Source organism: Pseudophryne corroboree, chromosome 1 (assembly GCF_028390025.1).
Source record: "Pseudophryne corroboree isolate aPseCor3 chromosome 1, aPseCor3.hap2, whole genome shotgun sequence".
Classification (NCBI taxonomy): Eukaryota; Metazoa; Chordata; class Amphibia; order Anura; family Myobatrachidae; genus Pseudophryne; species Pseudophryne corroboree.
In genome coordinates, this window is record NC_086444.1 from 231,868,653 (window position 1) to 231,891,361 (window position 22,709).

At 44.2% G+C, this 22,709-nt stretch overlaps 1 protein-coding gene across 5 annotated transcripts in view; it reads right to left on the minus strand.

The window, feature by feature from the left end:
- The window catches only part of EPB41L4A (erythrocyte membrane protein band 4.1 like 4A), a 419,914-nt gene that overhangs the window by 200,636 nt on the left and 196,569 nt on the right, over window positions 1-22,709 (minus strand). For all 5 annotated transcript variants that reach the window (XM_063964124.1, XM_063964123.1, XM_063964121.1 and 2 more), the window contains one exon: window positions 15,786-15,906. In XM_063964124.1, the coding sequence (XP_063820194.1) occupies window positions 15,786-15,906 (121 nt within the window). The remainder of the gene's footprint in view (window positions 1-15,785; window positions 15,907-22,709) is intronic.

Sequence of the window (22,709 nt, forward strand, 5' to 3'; positions counted from 1 at the left end):
GTGAATTTCGGCTCATTCAGTGTGCTACAATGTGAATTTCAGCTCATACAGTGTGCTACAATCTGAATTTCGGCTCATTCAGTGTGCTACAATGTGAGTTTCGGCTCATTCAGTGTGTTACAATGTAAATTTCGGCTCATTCTGTGTGCTATAATGTGAATTTCGGCTCATTCAGTGTGCTACAATGTGAATTTCGGCTCATTCAGTGTGCTACAATGTGAATTTCTACACAGTCAGTGTGCTACAATGTGAATGTCAGCTCATTTAGTGTGCTACAATGTGAATTTCGGCTCATTCAGTGTGCTACAATGTGAATTTCGGCTCATTCATTGTGCTACAATGTGAGTTTCGGCTCATTCAGTGTGTTACAATGTAAATTTCGGCTCATTCTGTGTGCTACAATGTAAATTTCGGCTCATTCTGTGTGCTACAATGTGAATTTCGGCTCATTGGGGTATATTTACTAAGCTCCCGATTTTGACCGAGATGCCGTTTTTTCATCAAAGTGTCATCTCGGTCAATCTCGGTCATTTACTAAACACTAATCACGGCAGTGATGAGGGCATTCGTAATTTTTTGCTAGTTCAGGTAAAAAATTACGAATGAATACACCATCGGTCAAATTACGCCTGTTTAGATACGAATCTCGGTCATTTACTAAGCAAAAAAACACAAAACACTGCCGTGAAAAATTACAATTCGCAAAAAAGTCCTAAAAAAAAACAGACCTGCTTTTTTTATTCGTGATTTGAGATGCATGCAGGGATCCATGAGATCCGTGCATGTATATCAATGGGAAGGGGTGGGAAAGTGTTTTTTGTTGTTAAAAAAAATTGCGTGGGGTCCCCCCTCCTAAGCATAACCAGCCTCGGGCTCTTTGAGCCGATCCTGGTTGCAGAAATATGGGGAAAAAAATGACAGGGGTTCCCCCATATTTAAGCAACCAGCATCGGGCTCTGCGCCTGGTCCTGGTCCCAAAAATACGGGGGACAAAAAGAGTAGGGGTCCCCCGTATTTTTAAAACCAGCACCGGGCTCCACTAGCTGGACAGATAATGCCACAGCCGGGGGTCACTTTTATACAGCGCCCTGCGGCCGTGGCATCAAAAATCCAACTAGTCACCCCTGGCCGGGGTACCCTGGGGGAGTGGGGACCCCTTCAATCAAGGGGTCCCCCCCCCCCAGCCACCCAAGGGCCAGGGGTGAAGCCCGAGGCTGTCCCCCCCCATCCAATGGGCTGCGGATGGGAGGGCTGATAGCCTTTGTTGTAAAATAAAAGATATTGTTTTTAGTAGCAGTACTACAAGTCCCAGCAAGCCTCCCCCGCATGCTTGTACTTGGAGAACCACAAGTACCAGCATGCGGCGGAAAAACGGGCCCGCTGGTACCTGTAGTACTACCACTAAAAAAATACCCAAAAAAACACAAGACACACACACCGTGAAAGTATAATTTTATTACATACATACACACATACATACATACTTACCTTATGTTCCCACGCAGGTCGGTCCTCTTCTCCAGTAGAATCCAAGGGGTACCTGTTGAATAAATTCTACTCACGAGATCCAGGGGTCCAGGCTCCTCGGCAAATCCAGGGATAATCCACGTACTTGAATAAAACAAAAAAACGGTTGCCCGACCACGAACTGAAAGGTGACCCATGTTTGCACATGGGTCACCTTCCCACGAATGCCAGAAACCCACTTTGCCTTCTGGCTAAGTGGGTTTCTTCAGCCAATCAGGGAGTGCGACGTTGTAGCACTCTCCTGATCAGCTGTGTGCTGCTGTCCTCACTGACAGGCAGCACGCGGCAGTGTTACAATGTAGCGCCTATGCGCTACATTGTAACCAATGATGGGAACTTTCTGCTCAGCGGTGACGTCACTTTAGGTCAACCGCAGGGCAGAAAGTTCCCATCATTGGTTACAATGTAGCGCATAGGCGCTACATTGTAACACTGCCGTGTGCCGCCTGTCAGTGAAGACAAGAGCACACAGCCGATCAGGAGAGTGCTACAACGTGGCACTCCCTGATTGGCTGAAGAAACCCACTTAGCCAGAAGGCAAAGTGGGTTTCTGGCATTCGTGGGAAGGTGACCCATGTGCAAACATGGGTCACCTTTCAGTTCGTGGTCGGGCAACCATTTTTTTGTTTTATTCAAGTACGTGGATTATCCCTGGATTTGCCGAGGAGCCTGGACCCCTGGATCTCGTGAGTATAATTTATTCAACAGGTACCCCTTGGATTCTACTGGAGAAGAGGACCGACCTGCGTGGGAACATAAGGTAAGTATGTATGTATGTGTGTATGTATGTAATAAAATTATACTTTCACGGTGTGTGTGTCTTGTGTTTTTTGGGGTATTTTTTTAGTGGTAGTACTACAGGTACCAGCGGGCCCGTTTTTCCGCCGCATGCTGGTACTTGTGGTTCTCCAAGTACCAGCATGCGGGGGAGGCTTGCTGGGACTTGTAGTACTGCTACTAAAAACAATATCTTTTATTTTACAACAAAGGCTATCAGCCCTCCCATCCGCAGCCCATTGGATGGGGGGGGACAGCCTCGGGCTTCACCCCTGGCCCTTGGGTGGCTGGGGGGGGGGGACCCCTTGATTGAAGGGGTTCCCACTCCCCCAGGGTACCCCGGCCAGGGGTGACTAGTTGGATTTTTGATGCCACGGCCGCAGGGCGCTGTATAAAAGTGACCCCCGGCTGTGGCATTATCTGTCCAGCTAGTGGAGCCCGGTGCTGGTTTTAAAAATACGGGGGACCCCTACTCTTTTTGTCCCCCGTATTTTTGGGACCAGGACCAGGCGCAGAGCCCGATGCTGGTTGCTTAAATATGGGGGAACCCCTGTCATTTTTTTCCCCATTTTTCTGCAACCAGGATCGGCTCAAAGAGCCTGAGGCTGGTTATGCTTAGGAGGGGGGACCCCACGCATTTTTTTTGGGGATTTTACATTGTTTAATTAAAAAAAAAAAAAAAAAAGAACCCCAGCACGGATCACACAGATCCGGCCGAGATTGATTGTAAAAAAAAGCGGCAGTGTTTTGCTAATCACTGCCGTAAAATTAGGTAAAAAAAAACGAATGACATCGACATCGGAAGAAAAGAAAAACACGAATACGACAGCTTAGTAAATCCATCGTAATCAATTCAAAAAGTTGCAGTTTTACACTGTCGATGTCATTCGTGATTGAACTTTGACCTTTTTTCGGAAATTACGAATCTTAGTAAATTTACCCCATTCAGTGTGCTACAAGGTGAGTTTCGGCTCATTCAGTGTGCTATAATGTGAGTTTCGGCTCCTACCGTGTGCTACAATGTGAATTTCGGCTCCTTCAGTGTGCTACAAGGTGAGTTTCGGCTCATTCAGTGTGCTACAATGTGAGTTTCGGCTCCTACCGTGTGCTATAAGGTGAAAGGGGCACCAGTACTAGATAGTATAAGGGGTTCTACTACACTGGTCATGCCCCCTTTTTGGGTGACCACACCCCCTTTTTGGGTGACTACGCTCCCTTTTCTGGAGCGCATAATTACGTCCTTGAATTTTGCATACCCCCACTTCAAAATTTCCATTTCAACCACTGTGTGTGTGTGTGTATATATATATATATATATATAGCCGTTTGTGGTGCCACCGCTAGACAGCTGTAGTAGAGGCCAGCTACTTGTCAGAGTTGTATGGCGTGGAATACGGGCTGCGCTGCAACTTCCTGTCTGTACGCTCCGCCCCCTCGGCATGCAAAAGTAGGCAGACACTACACTGTCCGCCTACTTCTGTGACAATGCAAGTTGTTATTATTATTATTATTATTATTATTATTAACGACAACAGTTTCTTATATTCTGTTGCACTTTACAAACAGTGATAGAACAAAGCTGGGTAATTACAGACAAAGCAGTTGGAACAGGGTCGGATCTATCATAAGGCAACTGCCTAGGACGCTATGATCTGGGGGGTCTGCTTATCATAAAATTAAGGATAACTGTGAGAGATGCATCCTTGTTTAACTTAACGCAGACTATGGCGTTTGAACTTCTAAGATGTCACCTCCAGACTTTCACCTGAGGGGCTGGATAGTAGGTACTGGTGTGTGGTTTGGGAATGAAGGAGGGGGCAGCATGCTGAAGTTTTGCCTAGGGCGTCGAGAAACCTTGCACCGGCCCTGGAAACTACCATGGAAAAAGGGGGGCCTGGACTGCACATCCTATTACTAAAGATATCAAGAGGTGCTATCATGCTGAGGCTTCTAATACTATGCTGGAGGAAGAGAGATGCAGATGCACACTCTTAGCACTAAGAACACTGATAGTAAAAAATAATTTAAATAAACCCTCACAATTAACATGGAGTATAATTGACGTTCTTAGCACACATTTGTGCAAATATGCGGGCCCATGTACCGCGGCCAGGTGACTTCATCACATGGGTCCCTAACATTGTGATAGTATTAAGAATGTTATGTACTATCACCATGATCTGGTTATATAATTTTCTGTTTTCTCATTGCTATGTTTCATTGTTTACCTGCCTTTAAGTCACATGAAATAGTGACACCAAGATCACTTTTCACCTCAGTAGTTACCATTATAGTGCCGTTAAAGCTATATTTAGCCTTTGGATTTCTGAGACCCAAGTGCATGCTTTTGCATTTTTTGGCATTAAATTAATAGTTGCCACGCTATTGACCATTCCTCTAGTCGACCTAGATCCTCAATTATTTGTTTTATACCTCCTGGTGAGTCTACCCTGTTGCATACAGATGTAGCTACGCTCATTATTGCTGCTGCTGTGCCATACAGGCTTTCGAGAAGCTCCATACAAACACCGCAGGTAGACAAAGTAAGGCGTGATAAGGTGCAAGAAGATCCACCGCATGCAATACACAGCTGTACCACTGGGTGGCGATTGTTCAACTAATAAAAACTACAGTAGCAGCGAATAAATAAGTAACTACAGCATACTGTACACTAGTAAGCCCTGACAAGTGGACCAGTGCACAGTAAATGATGTAGTTCTTTTTTAATACAATAATACTGCAGGACGGAGTACGAAATCACCTGAACGGCAGGCACCAGTGACAACATGCATTACACTGAAAGCTCCACTGGTGCGCTGTGTAAAATGTGAATAATAAGAATTTACTCACCGGTAATTCTATTTCTCGTAGTCCGTAGTGGATGCTGGGAACTCCGTAAGGACCATGGGGAATAGCGGGCTCCGAAGGAGGCTGGGCACTCTAGAAAGATTTATGACTACCTGGTGTGCACTGGCTCCTCCCACTATGACCCTCCTCCATGCCTCAGTTAGGACACCGTGCCCGGACGAGCAGACATAATAAGGAAGGATTTAGAATCCCGGGTAAGACTCTTACCAGACACACCAATCACACCGTACAACTTGTGATACTATATCCAGTTTGACAGTATGAAAACAACTGAGCCTCTCAACAGATGGCTCAACAATAACCCTTTAGTTAACAATAACTATATACAAGTATTGCAGACAATCCACACTTGGGATGGGCGCCCAGCATCCACTACGGACTACGAGAAATAGAATTACCGGTGAGTAAATTCTTATTTTCTCTAACGTCCTAGTGGATGCTGGGAACTCCGTAAGGACCATGGGGATTATACCAAAGCTCCCAAATGGGCGGGAGAGTGCGGATGACTCTGTAGCACCGAATGAGAGAACTCAAGGTCCTCCTCAGCCAGGGTATCAAATTTGTAGAATTTTGCAAACGTATTTGCCCCTGACCAAGTAGCTGCTCGGCAAAGTTGTAAAGCCGAGACCCCTCGGGCAGCCGCCCAAGATGAGCCCACCTTCCTTGTGGAATGGGCCTTTACAGATTTTGGCTGTGGTATGCCTGCCACAGAATGTGCAAGCTGAATTGTACTACAAATCCAGCGAGCAATAGACTGCTTAGAAGCAGGAGCACCCAGTTTGTTGGGTGCATACAGGATAAACAGCGAGTCAGATTTTCTGACTCCAACCGTCCTGGAAACATATATTTTCAGGGCCCTGACAACGTCTAGCAACTTGGAGTCCTCCAATTCACTAGTAGCCGCCGGCACCACAATAGGCTGGTTCAGGTGAAACGCTGACACCACCTTAGGGAGAAATTGGGGACGAGTCCTCAACTCTGCCCTATCCATATGGAAAATCAGATAAGGGCTTTTACATGATAAAGCCGCCAATTCTGACACTCGCCTGGCTGAAGCCAAGGCTAATAACATGACCACTTTCCACGTGAGATATTTCAGATCCACGGTTTAAAGTGGCTCAAACCAATGTGATTTTAAGAAACTCAACATCACGTTGAGATCCCAAGGTGCCACTGGAGGCACAAACGGGGGCTGAATATGCAGCACTCCTTTTACAAAAGTCTGAACTTCAGGTACTGAAGCTAGTTCTTTTTGAAAGAAAATCGACAGAGCCGAGATCTGTACTTTAATGGAGCCTAGTTTTAGGCCCATATCCACTCCTTCTTGCAGGAAATGCAGAAATCGACCTAGTTGAAATTCCTCTGTTGGGGCCTTATTGGCCTCGCACCATGCAACATATTTTCGCCATATGCGGTGATAATGCGTTGCCGTAACATCTTTCCTGGCCTTAATAAGCGTAGGAATGACTTCTTCCGGAGTACCCTTTTCCTTTAGGATCCGGTGTTTAACCGCCATGCCGTCAAACGCAGCCGCGGTAAGTCTTGGAACAGACAGGGCCCCTGTTGTATCAGGTCCTGTCTGAGCGGTAGAGGCCACGGGTCCTCTGAGAGCATCTCTTGAAGTTCCGGGTACCACGCTCGTCTTGGCCAATCCGGAACCACGAGAATCGTGTTTACTCCTCGCTTTCTTATTATTCTCAATACCTTTGGAACGAGAGGCAGAGGAGGGAACACATAAACCGACTGGTACACCCACGGTGTCACTAGAGCGTCCACAGCTATCGCCTGAGGGTCCCTTGACCTGGCGCAATATCTTTTTAACTTTTTGTTGAGACGGGACGCCATCATGTCCACCTGTGGTTTTTCCCAACGGTTTACCAGCATCTGGAAGACTTCTGGGTGAAGTCCCCACTCTCCCGGGTGGAGGTCGTGTCTGCTGAGGAAGTCTGCTTCCCAGTTGTCCACTCCCGGAATGAACACTGCTGACAGTGCTAGTACATGATTCTCCGCCCATCGGAGAATTCTTGTGGCTTCTGCCATCGCCATCCTGCTTCTTGTGCCGCCGTGTCGATTTACATGGGCGACTGCCGTGATGTTGTCTGACTGGATCAGCACCGGTTGGTGTAGGAGCAGGGATTTTGCTTGACTTAGGGCATTGTAGATGGCCCTTAGTTCCAGAATATTTATGTGAAGGGAAGTCTCCTGACTCGACCATAGTCCTTGGAAGTTTCTTCCCTGTGTGACTGCCCCCCAGCCTCGAAGGCTGGCATCCGTGGTCACCAGGACCCAGTCCTGTATGCCGAACCTGTGGCCCTCTAGAAGATGGGCACTCTGCAGCCACCACAGTAGAGACACCCTGGTTCTTGGAGACAGGGTTATTAAGCGATGCATCTGAAGATGCGATCCGGACCACTGGTCCAACAGGTCCCACTGAAAGATTCTGGCATGGAACCTGCCGAAGGGAATTGCTTCGTAAGAAGCCACCATCTTTCCCAGGACCCGCGTGCAGTGATGCACTGATACCTGTTTTGGTTTCAGGAGGTCTCTGACTAGAGATGACAACTCCCTGGCTTTCTCCTCTGGGAGAAACACTTTTCTCTGGACTGTATCCAGAATCATACCCAGGAACAGTAGCCGTGTCGTCGGAACCAGCTGTGACTTTGGGATATTCAGAATCCAGCCGTGCTGGTGCAGCACTTCCTGAGATAGTGCTACTCCCACCAACAACTGTTCCTTGGACCTCGCTTTTATTAGGAGATCGTCCAAGTACGGGATAATTAAAACTCCCTTTCTTCGAAGGAGTATCATCATTTCCGCCATAACCTTGGTAAATACCCTCGGTGCCGTGGACAGTCCAAACGGCAGCGTCTGAAATTGGTAATGGCAATCCTGTACCACAAATCTGAGGTACTCCTGGTGAGGATGGTAAATGGGGACATGCAAGTAAGCATCCTTGATGTCCAGGGATACCATGTAATCCCCCTCGTCCAGGCTTGCAATAACCGCCCTGAGCGATTCCATCTTGGACTTGAATTTCTTTATGTATGTGTTCAAGGATTTCAAATTTAGAATGGGTCTCACCGAACCGTCCGGTTTCGGTACCACAAATAGTGTGGAATAATAACCCCGGCCTTGTTGAAGTAGGGGTACCTTGATTATCACCTGCTGGGAATACAGCTTGTGAATTGCCGCTAGCACCGCCTCCCTGTCTGAGGGAGCAATCGGCAAGGCAGATTTTAGGAACCGGTGGGGTGGGGACGCCTCGAATTCCAGCTTGTACCCCTGAGATACTATTTGCAGGATCCAGGGATCCACCTGTGAGCGAACCCACTGATCGCTGAAATTTTTGAGGCGACCCCCCACCGTACCTGGCTCCGCCTGTGGAGCCCCACCGTCATGCGGCGGACTTGGAAGAAGAAGCGGGGGAGGACTTTTGCTCCTGGGAACCTGCAGTTTGTTGCAGCCTTTTTCCCCTACCTCTGCCTCTGGACAGAAAAGACCCGCCTTTTCCACGCCTGTTTTTCTGGGTCCGAAAGGACTGAACCTTATAAAACGGCGCCTTCTTAGGCTGTGAGGGGACATGGGGTAAAAATGCTGACTTCCCAGACGTTGCTGTGGAAACTAGGTCCGAGAGACCATCCCCAAATAATTCCTCACCCTTATATGGTAACACTTCCATGTGCTTTTTTGAATCCGCATCTCCTGTCCACTGGCGAGTCCATAAGCCTCTCCTAGCAGAAATGGACAATGCACTTACTTTAGATGCCAGCCGGCAGATTTCCCTCTGTGCATCTCTCATATATAAGACTGAGTCTTTTATATGGTCTATGGTTAACAGGATCGTGTCTCTGTCTAATGTGTCAATATTTTCTGACAGTTTATCTGACCACGCAGTGGCAGCACTGCACATCCAAGCTGGCCTAAGTATAATGCCTGTGTGTGTATATACAGACTTCAGGATCGCCTCCTGCTTTCTATCAGCAGGTTCCTTGAGGGCGGCCGTATCCGGAGACGGTAGTGCCACCTTTTTAGACAAACGTGTGAGCGCTTTATCCACTCTAGGGGGTGTTTCCCAACGTGACCTATCCTCTGGCGGGAAAGGGAACGCCATTAGTACCTTCTTAGGAATTACCAATTTTTTATCAGGGAAAGCCCACGCTTCTTCACATACTTCATTTAATTCATCTGATGGGGGAAAAACTACGGGTAGTTTTTTCTCTCCAAACATAATACCCTTTTTAGTGGTACCTGTAGTTATATCAGAAATGTTTAACACCTCTTTCATTGCCTCAATCATGCAGTGAATGGCCTTAGTGGGCATCAGATTTGACTCATCGTCGTCGACACTGGTGTCAGTATCAGTGTCGACATCTGGGTCTGCTTGAGGTAGCGGGCGTTTTAGAGCCCCTGACGACCCATGCGACGCCTGGGCAGGCACGAGCTGAGAAGTCGGCTGTCCCACATTTGGCATGTCGTCGATTTTTTTATATAAGGAGTCTATACGTGCACTCATTACTTTCCATAAGCCCATCCACTCAGGTGTCTGTCCCGCAGGGGGTGACATCCCTTCTAAAGGCATCTGCTCCGCCTCCACATCATTATCCTGTGAAGGAGAAATGGCGCCAGTGTGTCTGAGGGAGATAGCTCCGCCCCTTTTCCGCGGCCTATTCTCCCGCTTTTTTCTGGATTCTGGCAGGGGTATTTTCCACATATATAGCCTCTGGGGCTATATATTGTGGTATTTTTGCCAGCCAAGGTGTTTTTATTGCAGCTCAGGGCGCCCCCCCCCCCAGCGCCCTGCACCCTCAGTGACCGGAGTGTGAAGTGTGCATGAGGAGCAATGGCGCACAGCTGCAGTGCTGTGCGCTACCTTGGTGAAGACTGATGTCTTCTGCCGCCGTTTTTCCGGACCTCTTCTTGCTTCTGGCTCTGTAAGGGGGACGGCGGCGCGGCTCCGGGACCGAACACCAAGGACTGGGCCTGCGGTCGATCCCTCTGGAGCTAATGGTGTCCAGTAGCCTAAGAAGCCCAATCCGGCTGCAAGCAGGCGAGTTCGCTTCTTCTCCCCTTAGTCCCTCGCTGCAGTGAGCCTGTTGCCAGCAGGTCTCACTGAAAATAAAAAACCTAAAACTATACTTTCTTTCTAAGGGCTCAGGAGAGCCCCTAGTGTGCATCCAACCTCGGCCGGGCACGAAATCTAACTGAGGCTTGGAGGAGGGTCATAGTGGGAGGAGCCAGTGCACACCAGGTAGTCATAAATCTTTCTAGAGTGCCCCGCCTCCTTCGGAGCCCGCTATTCCCCATGGTCCTTACGGAGTTCCCAGCATCCACTAGGACGTTAGAGAAAAAATATTACAATCATTGATAGAGTTGGGACACACAGCACTAAAAAATTACAATGCGTGACATCACTATGTAACTGCAGGTGTCAGTTACCTGTCTCCGTGTTTCTCTTGGCATAGTGAGCGCTAGGGTTCGATTGCCGTAAAGGACACTTGTATTGTATATCTGTGTAAAAAGTAGCATACAGTTGTTTTTTTTCTAATTTTCCCAAAACAAGCTCTGTCGTGTTTCATATACAGATATACAAGTGTGGCTTTTCAAGTTACGACAGTCTTATATTTATGAGACTGAGTTTATTGTACTGCTTCCTGGGCCTCTCTATTGCTTTAATAGGCAAACTCCCCCACCCCCAAAACCATCCTCCATGAGAATTGTAATTTCACAGACTGGGTGTACTGCTTAGTTAATGACAGCATGATCCATTCATTTACATACAGTAGTGTAGCGGCTATGTTGTGTTTTACAAAGCAGTACACCCATTAAGTGATATCACAAGTCTCAAGGAGGTGGGATTGGGGGTGGGGGAGGCTGCCTGTTAATGCAATGGTAAACTCAGTCTCATAAAGATAAAACTCTCATCATTTGAAAAGTCAAACTTGTATGTCTGTGTAAAAAGTAGCATTCACAGCTTTTTTTTATAATTTTGACTGTATATCTGTGTGCATGTCTGAGTCTGTATTCAAAACATGACAGAATTTGTTTTGGGAAATTACAAAAAAAGCTGTCGGTGCTACTTTTTACACAGATATACAATGCAAGTATGGCTTTACAAATTACAAGAGTGTTATCTTTAAGAGACTGAGTTTACTGTACCTCTTCCAGGGCCTCCCCATTGCTTTAATAGGCAGCCTCCCCCACCCCTAATCCCACCCCCTGTGACACTTGTGATTTCACAGACTGGGTGTACTGCTTAGCATATGACAAACACAACATGGCCAGTACACTACTGTATGTAAATGAATGGCTCATGCTGGCTTTGGTTGGGGGAAGGGAACCCAGAAGGCACAGAAGGCATGTTTATTTTTAAGGCATTTTAGCATTGTGCATGCACAGAGAGATCGAGAGATGCCTGGCTGTCAGTTCCTGGGCACCTTTGCTAACATCGGGCGTCATTTTTTTACAAAAAAAATGCATTTTATACGCATCACTATGCAAATAGGATGCACACGCAACTTATGCTGATTAAAATTATATGCGGCATGCCTATATTCTGTGTGCGAGTGCGCTGTATCTGCATACGAAATGCTACGTTACAGTGATGTCCAGGAAAACACTGTAACATAGAATTTCACCAAAATTAGATGGTGCTAACATGCACTTCTGCTGGCTTTTTGCCCTTTGATAAATATGTGTAAGACACTGCTCAGAAGCCAGTGCTTTATACTTCCCCTAGCTCAAAACCTGCCAGCTATACCTTGGCGTATGGTCAATAAATGCTAATAGTACAAGCAACGGATGGATCAAAAATAGAACATGTCACATTGATGGTCCTCCCAGTGTGGAAGAAACATCACAGATGACCTATGTTATTTGAATGAGAGGGTCTGTAATCCATAAAAGCTGACCCTTATTAATGATTCATAGGTACAGACTTATTGAAAGTCAACTATTAGGTAACTATATATCATCTGTGTAAACTTGTAGCTTCCATAGCACAGGGAGCAGCAAGTGAAAAATCTTGGAGATAAGAGTGGGAGGTAGTAATCAGAAGACAGGAGAGTCGGCGTGCATTAGCAGAGCGAAGAGGACGGGTGGGAGAGTAAGGGGAGATAAGGTCAGAGATGTAACTGGGAGAGGAGTTGGGTGAGGGCTTTGTAAGTGAGTGTGAGAAGTTTGAATTGGATTCTGAAAGGGAAGGGAAGCCAGTGAAGGGCTTGTAGGAGAGGGGAGGTGGACGTAGTGCGTTTGGTGAGGAAGATGAGCCGGGCAGCAGCATTGAGGATAGATTGGAGTGGAGAGAGGTAATTGTCAGGGAGGCCAGTTAGGAGGAGATTACAGTAATCCAGTCTGGAAATAATCAGTGAGTGAATAATGATCTTAGTGGCATCCTGGGTGAGAAAAGGTCTGACTCTGGAAATGTTTTTGAGATGAAAATTACAGGTTTGTGAGAGGTGCTGAATGTGTGGTTTGAAGGAGAGGGAGGAGTCAAGGATTACGCCAAGAGAGTGTACCTGGGGGCTAGAGGAGATAGTCATGACATCAATGGATAATGAGATTGTGGGAGGTGAGGTTGTGCGGGAGGGTGGAAAGATGATCAGCTCAGTCTTAGACATGTTGAGTTTAAGAAAGCGCTGGGTAATCCCCCCTAAGAGTCTACTGGTTCACAATAAAAATACTGTCTGTGACAATCTGTGTGTCATTTGTAATACAGAGAAATCTGTTGTCCCTTTAGGGCAGAGGTGGGGAACCTTTGACCCTCCAGCTGTTGTTGAACTACACATCACAGCATGCACTGCAACAGGTGTAGCATGGCCAAATAGCAAAACTGTAGCAGGGCATGCTGGTATGTGTAGTTCAAAAACAGCTGGAGGGCCAAAGGTTCCACATCCCTGCTTTAGGGGATTGAATCCCATGTATATACCTGTTCAAAAAGTGGATTCTGATATCATCACTTAAGTTATAACAGACAAATTCTGATGTAAAAAATAAGTCTGTAGATAATACAGATAATCTCTCATTTCTGTGACGTGTACGTTTCATCTCACACCCCAATGACTTTAAAATAACTGGCTCTATATATATGTGTGCATGCATGTGTATGCACCTCTGTGTATAATATGTGTTACTACAAAAATAAAAGATAATAAATAATACAAATAAATAATGGCTACAGATCTCCTTGGTAACGTACAATATCCATATAGTTTGCATTTTCACAAAAATACTACTGTATACAAACATTGTTTTCCTATAACTATGCTTCTTACAGGCAGATTTGCTTATTAAATTATATAATTATACTGTTTTATATGAAATAACAGCTGTCATTTTACATTTGTCGTCCCTTTCAAAAAATTTAAATTGCAATTTGACCAGACAAAAAATTATGATGTTATCGACAGAAAATATGTTTCCCAAACCCCTTAGCCACTAATATTATCTGGCTGACAGTGTTTTATAAGATAAGTCAGAAAGTGAACTTTCATCAAATTAGCTATTATTAGTAATAATCAGAAAAGCACTGGATAAAAGATCTAGGGTACACAACTGATATACACTATCCCAAGGTGAACACACATCAAAGAAAAAGGTGACTCTGAGGTGAGCACATAGCTACATGCAATGATGGATATTATGTCAGACGTCCAATTCTGCCTGTTTAAACTTCTAACAGTGGCAGAGATTAGTCAGCCTCACACTAGTCTTCCGCCAGCCTAACACAAGCACATAAACTACTGGAACTGGACAATAGTTCTGCAACCACTGTATGTACTGTAGGTTTAAACAGAAACAACTTGGTTTTACCACAGAAACAACTTGGTTTTACCAATGAATCACTTATTATAGAAAAGTGTTCAATATTTTCAATGTGAATAAACTGGGACTAAAGCACACCAGAGACATAGCATGGAGGACATAATTTTCCTGGTTACCAATGAATCAATGGTTGAATGAGTGAATTGATGTTAACGTCACTAAGAATGTAGTCTATTTTCTAATGTATTGCTAGGCTGCTTATCTACAAATATTAGTTCAGATCATAAGATGTCTGTATCTGTAAGTTGTATGTCTTATATGTCTAAGGATGCATTACCACAAGTCACAGAACATTTAATTTCACAATTTGAAAATGGCTGTATAGGGTGCGTATCAGTGGGAGCACTAGTCAGATGCAGAAATCTTCTGATTGGTTCCAATGCTCATTTGTATGTTGTGTATTTCTCCAAAATTGTCACATTTGTGTTACTCTACTCCAGGCATTCCCAACCACGGTCCCCAAGGCACACTAACAGCGCAGGTTTTAGTGATATCCAGTCTGCAGCATAGATGGTTAAATCAAAATAACTGAGCTACTAATTAAGTCACCTGTGCTCAAGTCTGGATATCACTAAAACCTGCACTGTTAGGGCTAAAACACACTACCCGGTTTTTGCCGGCCGGGAAAAAGCCGGACGGCTTTTTCCCGTGCCGGCATTGTAGTTAACAGTGTGAGGGCTAGGGTCTCTTCACACTGCACGGCCCCGGCCCGGCTGCCGGATTGCAGCCGGGTCTCACCACTGGAAGGTCCGGCGGCCGGGCGGCCGCCGGGCCGTCTTTGGAGCCAGTAAACCATGTGTGTGAAGGGGAGCTTTCACACACAACGGTTTTTTCTGAAGCCGTGTCTGATGCTGCGCATGCGCACAGCATCACACACGGCTCAAAGCCGTCCTGTGTGACAGACACTGCCGGTTTCTCACGGATGGCAAAAAGCCGGACAAAGTTTGTCCGGCTTTTTGCCATCCGGGAAAAACCGGAGTGTGTGTTACAGCCCTTAGTGTGCCTTGAGGACCGTGGTTGGGAATGCCTGCTCTACTCTCAAATTGTAGCTAAACTATAGACAAGTGGGTGCTGAATACAAAACATCCTGCATGTACTGTGGATAGTAGTAGAGGCCTTCTATAAGTTTAAGACTAGGATACATAACATAGAATCATAATAAATTCCAACCTAAAACAAATCCAGCTGTTTTCATCCACTACATCTAGAAAGCTTGGGGGAAGTAATGACCTTTCTCCTAATAAACTTGTGTCAACACATTAACATGTTTTACACACATGACTGCTAAAGCCCAATAAATCCAGAACACTAGAGTGTATCTGTTAGGGCCATTATGCAGGCAAAGCCTAGGTAAGGATGCCAAGGTTACACAGAAGTCGCTAAGGCTGTAAAATGTTCAGGTGCAGTATGTCGTGTTACAGGGCTTTCATACTTCTATATACAAGATCACTAAGTAGGACGAAATAAAAAGAGAATCACTGAGTAGGACTAAATAGAAAAAGAACAGCAAATATAATTGTCAATTGGTTTTAGAATGTATATGAATATATTTGAAAATACATTACACTATGGAACAGTGTATATACAAGCATATGAACACTCATTAATGACCTTGCTTTAATTCGCTTCTAATTTAATTCCATGTTATACTTGTAATTACTCTCTTACCATCCCTGTGAGTTTATTGTTTGTAGTCTGATTGCCATTTTTCAGTTTACTTACATTTTAATCACCTGAAGCTTTCTGATCACCGTACAACACAATGCATAACAATGAGATGTTTAAATGCTTACATTAATGTTTTATGTATTCGCTCAATGGCCTCTTCCAGCTCTTCCTTCTGGTCAGGTACAAAGCGATACTCCGACACATAACCTGCTATGTTTTTATATGGATCGTAGTCACCGAGTTCCGCTGGAACAGACAGAAGATAGGATTATTTTCTGAATACTTTTCAACTTTCATGACTTTAGTTAAACACATTCTGTTATCAAAACCTCTTTGTGTTGTAACAGTTCCGACTGAGGTCAGTTTCCCGCAACTAAACACACCGTCATGCCATAACATAGGTTTGTAGCATTACTGTGATGTGCCTTTATAACCACCCTATTTCATGTAACCAACCCTATTTCATATACAGTAGTTTACGCTTTTCCTCTGTTTGGTGCATAATCTCATGTGTAAGGAACACATAGAACCTGTGCTTTGAATTAAGTAAGTGCAATGCCAAAGCCATTAGGATTACAGAGCAAGATGACAGCATTTACAGAGGAGAGGAATACTGCAGCGCCCGGCTGGAGGAGTAGGGCGGAGAGATGAATCTTGCTACGTACAGAGTTGGCACACTGCTATGTCTAGTTTAGTGGAGCACAATTCTTGGAAATTCTATTAAAAAAAAGTGGAGAATTTTTAGAAACATTTCTAACTGAGATTTTTTTGGAGCTTTTCTCACAGAGAAACTCCCCAGCTGTCAGATGGTGGATACCAAGGGCCAAATTCAGACCTGATCGTAGATGTGTGAAAAAACGCACACCTACGATCACAATCTTTGATATGCAGGGGGGACGCCCAGCACAGGGATAGTCCGCCATGCATGCCGGGTCCTGCCCCTGCTTTCACACCTGTCGAGTAGCTCCATGCCAAGTTTTTGGCCACAGCGTCTGCGTGTGACGTCAGGCAGCCACCACGCAAGGTCTGGAAACGCCTGCGTTGTCTGTACCGTGCCCTGAAAATGCCGCCGCAACACTGCCATCTGAATTAGGCCACAAGTCTTACCCTACATTTTTAAAACAACACATCTCCTGTCTTATAGGTGCACGTTAGCGGAGAAGAACATTTCTTGTCAGACTCTGGGCCTAATTCAGACCTGGTCGCATACAGGCTATTTTTTGCACTGCTGCAACCAGGTAATCGCCGCCCACAGGGGAGGGGGGATTCGCTGTGCAGGGCTGCAAACGCTTGTGCAGAGAGCTGCACAAACAAACGTGTGTGCAGTCCCTGCACAACTCAGGACTTACCCACTGCGATGAACCAGGACGGAGCTGACATCAGGATCCCTCCCTGGAAACAGCCAGGCACGCCTGCGTTCGCATGGACACTCCCTGAAAATGGTCAGTTGACACCCACGAAAGGCCTCTTCCTGTCAATCTTTCAGCAATCGCCGGTGCAGGCGCTTTCTTCGTTAGATCCGTTGCTCCCGAAGTGACACGCCTGCGCATTGTGACCCATGCGCAGACACACTTCAGACCTGATCGCGCCGCTGCGAAAAACAGCAGCATGCGATCAGGTCTGAATTACCCCCTTTGTCTAATGTAACATAAAGCTTCAAACACACACAAAAGACCATTCAAATCAGGGCAGTTACAAGGGGGTGTTGCCTGGGCTGCTGCCCAGGGCTGAGGGTGTAGCTTGGTATTGCCCTGACTGAACCATTTTCCAGTTGGCACGGTGCCTTGAGACATATTCCAGGGCACTTCTTTAGCCATCTTTCTGCTCCAAGTGCTTGTTCTGTGATGTCATACTTTAACATGACATTAGCCAGAGGCGGGGGGTGCAAGCACTAATCCCAATGGCCCTTCTCATATCCTCACTACTGTAGTACTACTGCTACTGATGATGATGCTGCTGCTACTACTACTATTACAACTACTACTACTGTAGTGCTACTACTATAATAATAACTACTACTGTAGTGCTACTGTAATGACTACAACTACTATAGAACTACTACTACTGCTATTGCAACAACAATAACAAAAACTACAACTACTGTAGTAGTAGTAGTAGTAGTAGTACTACTGCTACTATTACTACTACTGTAGTACTGCTAATACTACTACCATATTACTACTATTACTGTAGTAGTAATACTACTACTGCTACCACCATAACTACTACTTCTACTGTACTACTACTACTACTACTACTGCTGCTACTACAACTACTGTAGTACTACTACTGCTATTATTATTACTACTATTAGTGTAGCACTACTGCTATTACTACTACTGTACTACTACTACTAATTCTACTACTACTACTACTGTACTACTTCTACTACTACTACTACTGTACTACTTCTACTACTACTACTACTGTACTACTTCTACTACTACTACTACTGTAGTACTACTACTACTACTACTACTACTACTACTACTACTGCTGCTACTACTACTGTAGTACTATTACTACAACTACTGTAGTACTACGACTACTACTACTGCTGCTACTACTACTGTAGTACTATTACTACAACTACTGTAGTACTACGACTACTACTACTACTGCTGCTACTACTACTACTACTGCTGCTGCTATTACTACTATGACTACAACTACTGCTTTAGCAGTACTACTATTAATATTAATAATAATAATACTATTGTAGTACCACTGCTGCTACTACTACTACTACTACTAAAACTACTACAACTGCAGTACTACTACTACTGCTGCTGCTGCTACTATTACTGTTGCTGCTGCAGTACTACTACTGATACTACTACTAATACTACTGTATTAGTACTGCTGCTACTACTACTACAATAACTACTACTGTAGTAGTACTACTACTACTACTACTGTAGTATTATTATTATTATTATTATTATTACTACTACTATTACTATTTCTACTACAACTACTACTACTGTAGTACTGATACTACTACTACAACTACTGTAGTACTACTACTACTACTACTACAACAACAACAACAACAACAACAACTACTACGTGGTCCTGGAAACGCTGCCTTCAGAGTTTTTGGTGATGGATACTTGATAATGCCTGAATGTTGCGACAGGCTGTTGGCTCTTATTAATACCTTGCCCCAATCATCACCAAGTGGTAAGGGACCCCAACAAACAAGAATGGTGCCAATTTATTATGATGCCCACCACAAGTGCTGAACATTGTGGTGGAGAGCTACAGTAACATTATATTTGTTTTATTATTTTACACCTGCTGTCCACTGTCAAGAGACTCCGCTATGTTGGGTCTCTATAACATCCGTTTCCTGCTGTCTCTCCTGCTCATGGCTGAACATTGAAAACGTTTACCCTGACAGTCGTTGATCTTCACAGGGCTGTCTGCTTTTTACTATGATACCGCTGCCAAAAGCACTAAAGTGGAGTAATCAGCGATAGAGGTAATTACCGCTCCATTAGAAAGAGCACACATATACAGACAGAGGGCCTTTCCTATGGGAAATCAGACCGAAAGCATATTTTGCAGGAAGGATGCAGGTGAGCATTTTTCAAAGTATTTGGAATTGTTAGGCTGCTAGGAGTTATAATACCCGTGCTTATCATTACTTCCTGGAATGACACAAAATATACACAAAGAAATATAGATTAATAGAAGGAAATATTTATTTATATCCTAATCTAGATTTTAGTTATCTCGGGGACTGACATTTTAGCATTTGTTTGGCGGAGATGCACTTCAAGGTTGCTTGTGGGTGATAGAAAAACAGCTTTAAAGTTCTCCATTTATTTTCTAGAAATGCTTTTCCATTATAGAGGGCTAAACTCAGAATGTTATCAGACTGGAGCCTTTCAGCAAAGGAGTAAACAGGAACTTTCGGCTTGCTGAATCTTCTATTGAAGGATCGTCCTTTTCAAGCTAAGGCACTATATGGCCTTTCTTTGGGAAAGGACACCACAATAATGGTTACAAAATAAAAAGATAAATCAGCTTCCACATAAAATGACTGATTACTATGTATTTGTTTGTTTTCTTCTGTACAGATTCTTTGGACCACACTCTTTTAACACAAATGTATTATTCGGTTGTTGTTTTTTTTGCCTATATAAATTTTTTCAGTTTTTGTTATCTGATGTAGGACTGTGCTAACCTCATTGAAATTCCTCACATTCAGTTGCCTTCATCCATCTGGCAAGTCTATAATGTGCTAGGAAAGGATTAGACTGTATATTATACACTTTCAACAACAAACAAAACAGCAACGAAAGAAAGTAATTGTCACCGGGGACATTTGAGAAGATGCAAATACTAGGATGTATTAATGGGTAACTACTTACTAACAAAGTGCAAAAGTGCATGTTTGCAGTAACCCATAGCAACAAATCAATGAACTTGTGCAGGCAAGTGAGTGAAAACAAATATATATTCAACATTATGGGTCCTTGCATATTGCCAATTCTGTCCCTTTGTTAGTAAATAACCCTTACTAGGATTGAACTAATAACATTGTATTTGAATTTATTTTAAAATTAACAAATGAAGGTCTACTTCTTACAATTACATATATTGGATACACTTTTTAGAATAGTTCACTGATATTAACAAAAAGATAAATTCTAATCCACAGAATATCCAATAATGGTATGTATAGTTGACCGAGCAGTAAAAGAAAATAAAAAGAGAAAGGACCGTGTGTAAATAGTTCTCCATACACACTCCAAATCCAAAGCGATAAAGGCCATCTTACTACTAACAGGATGCCAGATGTATTTCTGCAGTACGTGTCCATTCAAGTCTAGTGGCAATGGAGTTGAACGACAGTCAAAAATATAACATATGCATCAGTAATTTGTGGGCTACTGTTGAGTTTGACAATATTAATTCAAAATGTGTATTACATCTGGTTTCCTCCCACGGCTGAAAGACATACAGGTACTGAGGGTTAATTGTGCATTTGTGTATATGTATTTTACCGGAAAAGTAGACTGTGGACCAGGGATTGGTTTGTCTGAACAGAATGCGCTCATTTTACAGCTCTAATGATGATAGTAGAGGTATATAAATATAAAGAAGTATCAACAAATCAAGTTTACATTTTATTTAAGCGTTTAGTTATCTCACAATCATATATATATATATATATATATATATGTGTTCTAATAGTAAATCAATCGCGCCTTCAGTGTTAAACAAATCAAAGGGGTGTTATCCTCAGATAATCAATCAAATGTGCGTACCGGAAATAAGGAGAGTAAGGCGTCTTATGCAGGGTATCTTTTAGATCAGGGGTCCCTGTACTCCTCTTCTTCTCCAGGCTCGTCCCGGTATAGGTGTGGAGTTTATACGTGCAAATATGCAAAAAAAGTGTTTCAATAACTGCTCATTTGAAAGTGATGTAGTGCTGAGTGCATATAATGTCACAATAGTGACTGAGTGCAATAATAAAGTGCTATAGTGCTTACGTAACTACCAGAGCTACTTTAAAGTGTTAGATAGTGTGCTAGCCCAAATTAGGTAATGTGCTTATTTACCAATCCATAGGGGTGCAACACCGACTTCATGTGAGTAAAATTAATAAACTCAATAATATTTGCACTCACATTTACATTACACTCTCTTGGATACTGCCCTTGTTTACTCAGCCATATTGAGGTACAATTACACTCTGCTGGATGTTGCCCTTGTTCACTCAGCAATATTGAGGTACCTTAAAAGTTAAAACAGGGCTCCCATACGGGAAAAAAACCTCTGATAGTGTAGTATCATTAAAAAAAGGTTTTAATAACAGAATGACAAGAAAAAATAAGATTTAACTTACCGATAAATCTATTTCTCGTAGTCCGTAGTGGATGCTGGGACTCCGTCAGGACCATGGGGATTAGCGGCTCCGCAGGAGACAGTGCACAAAAATAAAAGCTTTAGGACTAGGTGGTGTGCACTGGCTCCTCCCCCTATGACCCTCCTCCAAGCCTCAGTTAGGATACTGTGCCCGGACGAGCGTACACAATAAGGAAGGATTTTGAATCCCGGGTAAGACTCATACCAGCCACACCAATCACACCGTACAACCTGTGATCTGAACCCAGTTAACAGTATGACAAACGTAGGAGCCTCTGAACAGACGGCTCACAACAATAACAACCCGATTTTTTTGTAACAATAACTATGTACAAGTATTGCAGACAATCCGCACTTGGGATGGGCGCCCAGCATCCACTACGGACTACGAGAAATAGATTTATCGGTAAGTAAAATCTTATTTTCTCTGACGTCCTAGTGGATGCTGGGACTCCGTCAGGACCATGGGGATTATACCAAAGCTCCCAAACGGGCGGGAGAGTGCGGATGACTCTGCAGCACCGAATGAGAGAACTCCAGGTCCTCTTTAGCCAGGGTATCAAATTTGTAGAATTTTACAAACGTGTTCTCCCCCGACCACGTAGCTGCTCGGCAGAGTTGTAATGCCGAGACCCCTCGGGCAGCCGCCCAAGATGAGCCCACCTTCCTTGTGGAATGGGCCTTGATAGATTTAGGCTGTGGCAGGCCTGCCACAGAATGTGCAAGTTGAATTGTGCTACAAATCCAACGAGCAATCGTCTGCTTAGAAGCAGGAGCACCCAGCTTGTTGGGTGCATACAGTATAAACAGCGAGTCAGATTTTCTGACTCCAGCCGTCCTTGAAATATATATTTTCAATGCCCTGACAACGTCCAGCAACTTGGAATCCTCCAAATCGCTAGTAGCCGCAGGCACCACAATAGGCTGGTTCAGGTGAAACGCTGAAACCACCTTAGGCAGAAACTGAGGACGCGTCCGCAGTTCTGCCCTGTCCGAATGGAAAATCAGATATGGGCTTTTATACGATAAAGCCGCCAATTCTGACACTCTCCTGGCTGAAGCCAGGGCCAGTAGCATGGTTACTTTCCATGTAAGATATTTCAAATCCACCGATTTGAGTGGCTCAAACCAATGGGATTTGAGAAAATCCAAAACTACATTAAGATCCC